General features: G+C 40.6%; 1 protein-coding gene across 1 annotated transcript; it reads left to right on the forward strand.

The window, feature by feature from the left end:
- The first annotated feature begins 4,599 nt into the window (after positions 1-4,599).
- Positions 4,600-7,310, forward strand: LOC125202031 (7-deoxyloganetic acid glucosyltransferase-like). The gene is made up of 2 exons (XM_048100342.2): positions 4,600-5,128; positions 6,140-7,310. The coding sequence occupies exons 1-2, from the start codon at positions 4,600-4,602 to the stop codon at positions 7,114-7,116; spliced, it is 1,506 nt and encodes a 501-aa protein (XP_047956299.2). The 3' UTR covers positions 7,117-7,310.

The raw sequence follows: 7,310 nt of genomic DNA on the forward strand, positions 1-7,310 counted from the left end.
GGCTTAGGTATTTGATGATATTTAAAATGAATAAATCATTCGTTTATGGTATTTTTTTTCACGCATTTTCAAAAAATCATATTGATGCGCTTTTTATTAGCACTAAATAAACCTGCAAGTATACATAGTATATATAGTATAGCTAAAGGTCAGTACCGGATATCGAACACGGGGAAGACGAACACAAAGTGTCTATCCTCTACTGAGACTCAATTACTATTTGGAAAAACATTTGGGTTTTGAAAACTTTTGAAAAAACTAAAAGCAAATAAGAGCATAGATCAACTAAAAGCAAATAAATCAAGAGAAAGACAATAGAGATAAGGGAATCCCAGGAATGTGTGTTCACAGTTACGGTTATACAAAATTTCATCTACAATACCTAGCACAGTTATTACTTTGATAGAACGAGTCACCTAGATTATGCTCATGCGAAACAAACGTTGATTACAAGATTAGGGTTGTCAATCCTAACACTTAACTCCAAAAAGCTCCTAAGACCCTTGAAAAGTCCTCACTCTCAATTAACAGTGCCGTTTTAAAGGAAGCTAATTGTAGTGTCTACTAAGTGGACCTAACTCGCTAGAACTCTGTCACAGTTATGAAGCAAGTTATATTAAATCATACACGATTGTGTCACTCAATCATGAAGCATCAAGATTAACTTAGGGAAGAAACAAAGTAAAAAAAAAAACGGATATTAAATAGAAAACGGAACTTGTATAACCAAAGTCGTTACTAACACATCCCTAGAATCCTATGAGTTTAGTTACACATGATTGAATAAGCTAAAAACATAGATTGAAGGGTGAACATAAAACTAAAGCAAACAAAACCCGTGGGTTGAATCCTTGTCGTTCTTGATGTTCTTGAAATCCTGCTTCAACTCCTTGCACCAGTGAAGTACTCTAAGCCTTGATCTCTATGAAGTATTTTGCAATTAGAAGTTCTCTCTTTTTGATGAAGCTTGAGGCCTTATTTATAGGGAAAAGTCATGCCTTGTTGTAGAAGGAAAAAATCACCAAAATATGGTAAAACTGGGCGCAAATCTAGGGCTTCTCTAATTCGCCTCCTTTCTCCGGCGGGCCGCCGCACCTTAGCCGGCGGTCGCCGCGTTGGAGTCCAGAGAGTCTGTTCCCTCGGCGGCGGACCGCTGCATTGATCTTCCCGCCGGGCGCCGGCGGTCGCCGCACACATCCGCGGCGATCGCCAGTCGCCGTCTGACTCCAGATTCCCAAACTTGTCGTTTTGGCTCCCTTTTTCGGCTCAATTATGCACATTTCTCACAAAACACGTCAAAATACCAAAATATACAAATATGCAAATAATGGACGTGTAGAGTGACTTTGACATTAAAAACGGACCAAATAATGGCCTTAAAACAGTGCAAAATCCGAGCGTATCACTCGTGCCTAGGTCAGACAATGCTGTCGACAGACCAGAACGAGCTACTTCTCATAAACTGAAATTAAAAAAAAAGGAAAAATTATAAACAATATATACACCAAAATATCACACACAATAACAGATATGAACGCCATCCATCCCCGGCAACGGCGCCATTTTGATAGTAGCTCAGGATTACGGGTCTCATGTTGTGTTAATTTAAGGGGTGTGTCCAACCGATCAGGATGAAAGTCCTAACCCAGCTGAGTCGTTGGCACGACGACCAGAACCTGGCATATCAAACAAATTCCTCAACCCACTTCTACTGGCTAGTATAGTGGAGGTAAGGGTCGAATCCCACAGAGATGGACACGTTCGGATAATTGCGGTGATAATCTGGGTGGTTTTGGTTAGCTACCACGCGTTGGGTTGAGATTCTACCTAGAAGGAAATTAAAGATGGTACTTTACTGACTAGTGGGCGTGAAAGTGAGGACATGTGGTTGTATGCGTGAAAATAGGGGACAAGGTGTCTCAGAGACATGTGGAAAGTAGACGGTTACTAAATGAGAAAATATAGGACAGCTGGGTATATTTGGTAGCTGGGTGGCAACTCTGACAGGTTTGGAGGGTACAAACTTAAAGTAAAGGACAAAAGCAAAAAGTAACTAAAAAACAAAAGTAGTCCCAAGTAAAAATGGATTGTGATGTTTTCTTCTTCAACAAGTATTAACAGAAATCATATGAACACAACACCATGGATGAACTCAGATTAATAGATTCAAACACGAGATTCATTAATTAAAAATCTTAAACTTGAAGATTAACGGCTAATGACTGCGGATTACTCCTACTGGCTAACATGAAAGGTGGTAATGACACAGCAAACGAAGAAATTCATGCACGGAAACTTAAAGCGAAACATAACTTAAAAATTCAACCAACAACTCCAGATTTGTCCTACTCAAACGAAAACATGTGTAAACACTTAGAAAATAAAAAGCAATAACTAGATCTAACTTTCCTAGGAAGAATGAAGCAGATTCAAACCAAAGAGAGATGCGAAATAAAAACTTCAAAATTAAAACGTTTGGATCTTAACGAAATACTTCAAAAGACAACAAGATTAAATGTTTGCAACAGATCCAACGAAGAAAGCAAGTAAACTTTAAACTAGGAAAGTGATTAAAGATTGTTTATGCCACTCCAGGCGATGAAACTGCTACTGCTTCAATAACAAACTGGCTGGAACGGTGGGATGATGATTCTCCGGTGGACGGTTTGACTTCATGTGACCATAGCTGTGGCGAGGAATGAGAAGATTGTGGACAATGCTGAAGGAACTGATCTTCGAGAGAACTCTAACTAAGTGTGGTGGTTGGACTTTTAGAACTCGGAACTCCTTTCTCTCTCCAAGTGGCTTCTTTTATAGGGAGGCTTGCCCTTGCTTTTAGGGTAGACTTCCTCCGCGAATTGACTTTTCTGCCCTTGTTTATGATCATCCCAGCTATCCTTCTTATCCATCATGGTCAGTATTGCACCCTTCTAGCGCTTTTTTCACATGCGTCGTCCAAACCGTCTCCTACTGACTTGGACCCATTTATCCTGCACACTTAAGCAAATGTTTTGCAGATAATACATGCAAACCACGACATATTGACCAGTAAACAAGGCTTAGAATACAACTTATCATTGTCATTAGCGACGAAACTGATGGCCGGACCAACGCCCATGCACTGCTAGTTGAAAAATAGCGACGGATGGAGGATGTTGACGTCGTTGTTCGACCCGGCTACCGCAAAATACGTATGCCAAATCCACAGTCAGTAGTCAGCTACGACTTCGAGGATCATCGTGGGATTCTTGCCTTTGAAGCCGATCGTGTGCATCCCTTTGAAGCCGATCGTGCCCAACATTCCGGGTAATCCATGCACATTCCCGTGCATCTGCATCAGACCGTGGGAGTCTTCGGGGGTAAGATTTCGAAGATACCTATCCCCGAATATGTGAATGACGCCCCTACAGAAATTAAATGTTTTATACACTCGCGGGAAATCAACTCGCTGAAGGTACTCGTCGAACAAGTCGGCTGGTCCTCCGTAGGCCATTTGCCTGATTGCGGCAGTGCACTTTTGTATGGGTGAGTGAACGGGTCAACCACTCGCATCCTCCCTGAACCGGAAATACTTGTACCGACGCTCTAAAGTGTTCACGATATTCACAAATACTAGTCGGTGCAATCTAAAACACAGTCGGAAAAAGACCTCCCCAAACCGCAGTTGTTCAGCGAAGTAGTCGTCATACAACCGTTGGTAGGCACCGACGTGGTCCCGGGGGACTACAACGCGATGATGGATGGGACGAGGGACCGCCAGCTGCTGCTGCTGCAAGTGCTCTTGTGTGAACCGATTTATCTCCACGGATGTATACGCCCGCAACTCTTCGTTAATTCGCCGCGATGCGTCAGCAGCACTATCACTGGCCATTTTGTTTTCCACAAATTAGACGAGAAATGAAGAGAGTAGAGAGAGAAACTCGTTAATACAAGTGGTGCAAATGAAGAATAGTGCTACGAGCTGTATACATAGAGTTGAAAAAACGAAAATACCGCTAGTCGGTCGCGCGCCAATCGTGTCAGAGCAATAGCGTACGAGCGATCGGCTAACGCCGATGCATCACGGAAGAGCGCTCATCCATCCCGCTTTCACCGATTGCAATAGCAGACAAACGCGACGCCGGAGCCCTAGCGTGTGGCTAGGGCATGCATTCGTCCCATAAAATTAGTAATTCCAATACAAGAAAATTTGACATAAGGCTGGAGATCAAATAAATTTTTTGAAATGACTTTTCCTTTTAAATTGTAATAAAATATATTAGTACTCCCCGTCCCATAAAAAAATATGTGCGCTTTTTATTTTCATATAAGGAAAGTTATCCCAATTTATTATTCAAAACCATTAAAATACTACAATCATAATAATGAGGGTCTCTTTTATCCACTAACACTACTTTTACTACTATTCTCTTTATTTATTTTACCAATTTTATCATAATTATTGTATCATATGATATGCCTAATATTTTTATGGGACGAAGGGATTACTATTAAACACGTATTAGGCTTTTGAAGCCAATGACGGATCTACCCTTAAAATGAAGTAATTATCTATAAATAATCCAAACTACCTTAATCATCAATCAAGTCTTAACAAAAATGTCGATTGAAAAAAGCAGGGCAATTCCGTCGCCGCATATTCTAATCATTCCGATACCACTTCAAGGTCATGTGAACTCTATGCTCAACCTTGCGGAGATCCTCTGTCTCTCCGGCCTCCGCATCACCATTCTCCTCTCCGATTACACCCACGACCGCCTCCTCCGCCACGCCAGCCTCGACTCCCGCTTCTCCAGCTACACCGGCTTCCGCGTCGCCACCATCTCCGACGGCCTCCCCGACGACCACCCCCGATCCGGCAGTCGGGTTGTGGATATTGTGCAAAGCCTTCAGGAGGTTGGTGGGCTGCAGTTCCGCCGCCTCATGGTGTCGACTGATGGGATGAGTGACGGCGGGGCTAGGCCGCGCGTGAGCTGCCTGATCATGGACGGGATGCTGAGTTTCCCTATTCCGGTGGCTCAAGAAATGGGGATTCCGTTCATGCATTTTCCGACGATTAGTGCCTGCGGCCTTTGGCCCTATTTCTGTGCTGAAGAGGTCATCGACGCCGGCGAACTACTTTTGAGAGGTAAATTAATTTCCCTTTTTGTTTTATATATTTTCTTCTGTTACTTATTTGTTTTTTACAGAAGAATTTTAAAACTAGTAATGTAAAATTGAGAATTTGGTGAATTTTTTTATTAAATATACTCACTCCGTCCATAATTAAATGTCTCATATTTGACTGGTTTTGAAAAAATTGTTTCACTTTATAAAGTAAAGTGTGCATAAGAAATTAGTGGAAGGTGAGACTTATTTTTATATATTAGTTTTATAATAAAGCGTAAATGGAATGAGTTATGAGTAAGGATGTCCACTTACCAAATATTAGCAAAAAAGGTGAAATGAGACATTTATTGGCGAAAAGACGAAAAAGGAAAAATGTGACATTTAATAACGGACGGAGGGAATACTTCTTATGTGCACTCTCCATTTTCGCTCATCCCATAAAATATAGGAATTTCATTTATAGGAATGTATCACAATTTATTATCTTTATACGTCTAGTTATTTACAACTTATATCATCATTAAAATATTTATAATAATGTGCATGGGTTCCATTATTCACTAACATTACTTTAATTATCCTTTCCCTTTTTGTTGTATACTTTATCAATTTTATCTTAATTCTTGTTTGATATCATATGTTTATATTTGTATGGGATGGAGGGAGTATTTACTAAAAGTTTTATTGTTTAAAGATCTACAAAATAATTTACACACATTACACGCCTTTAGCAATTGATCCGTTGAGTCAGCTGAAAGTTAAATATAAATTTTAAATTATAAACATAATACATGCACATAATTAGTCAATTAGTCAAATCGATATGGACTTTGTCAAAATTTCCCCACGAAGATTTCAAAAGACCCTTGTATGATACTCCATTTTTCTTTAAACACAATCTATTGACAGTCAAAACATGATTTCAGGCTCAAGCAATTCTGAAACATATAGTACTATTCACAAACCAATTAATTAACTCAAAATACTTCATTTCCAAAGTCGCATCCTAACTGTTAATTTATTGATTCAGATAAAAATGAAGACAAATTGACATTCTGGAAAAGGAAAGAGATGGACTTAATGGTAACAAATGTGCCGGGAATGGAGAAGGTCCTCCGTCGACGCGACCTCCCGTCGTTCTTCCGAGTCGAAGACGTCAACAATGCCGGCCTCCAGTCCATCATCGCACAGATTAAGAGAACACGTCAAGCTATTGGTCTCATACTCAACACATTTGAAGATTTAGAAGGTCCGATTCTTGATCAAATCGACAAACACAATGCGAAGCAGAATCTGTATTCCATCGGCCCCTTACACTTGCATTTAAAAGAATTGCTGAAGGCAAAGGGAAAGGAATCATCGCATCATTCTAGCAGCTTGTGGAAGGAAGACGACGATTGTATTGCCTGGTTAGATTCTCAGCCTCCCAATTCCGTGATATATGTGAGCTTTGGGAGTGTTGCCACATTGACAAGGGATGAATTGTTGGAGTTTTGGTATGGGTTGGTTAATAGTGGGAAGAAATTCTTGTGGGTGGTTAGAGCGGATTCCATTGCCGGGGACGGGATTGGAAATGAGATCCCGGTCGAGCTTGAGGAAGGTACGAAATTGAGAGGGTTGATGGTGGAATGGGTTCCACAAGAACTAGTTCTAAGTCATAAGTCGGTTGGGGCGTTTTTCACGCACAGTGGATGGAACTCGACTCTTGAAAGTATAGTGATTGGGGTCCCGATGTTGTGCTGGCCTTATTTTGCGGATCAGATGGTGAATAGCAGGTTTGTGAGTGAGGTGTGGAAGATTGGATTGGATGTGAAAGATACATGTGATAGGTTGTTGATTGAGAGAATGGTTAGAGAGGTGATGGAAGTTAAGAGAGATGAGTTGTTGGAGAAGGCTCGTGGTATGGCGAATATGGCCAACAAGGCTATTTGTGAAGGAGGATCTTCACACCTTAATTTGAACCGATTAATTCAGTTTTTGAAGTCCGGGGCATCATCAAAGCTTTAATCAATTTAATTCAGTATCAATTTGAACCGATTGATTCAGTTTTTCAAGTCCACCGCGTTTTGAACATTTTCATTATCATCCATGTATTGGATGCTCATGTAAACGAATTTTAGTGTGTTTGTGTTATTCATAAGTTGCAATGTTGGCTGATGTATTTTGAGAGTGCAATCAAATAAGACTTTGTTTTTTGTTAA

The sequence above is a fragment of the Salvia hispanica genome, chromosome 2 (genome assembly GCF_029641045.1).
Source record: "Salvia hispanica isolate PSC_SH4W2 chromosome 2, Shi_PSC_v1, whole genome shotgun sequence".
Taxonomy (NCBI): Eukaryota; Viridiplantae; Streptophyta; class Magnoliopsida; order Lamiales; family Lamiaceae; genus Salvia; species Salvia hispanica.

Bases quoted from the DNA above. Each gene is read 5' to 3' on its own strand.
- LOC125202031 (XM_048100342.2), top strand. From the start codon at position 4,600: ATGTCGATTGAAAAAAGCAGGGCAATTCCGTCGCCGCATATTCTAATC. The intron at 5,129-6,139 runs GTAAATTAATTT...TTATTGATTCAG, and splicing joins CGGCGAACTACTTTTGAGAG to ATAAAAATGAAGACAAATTG.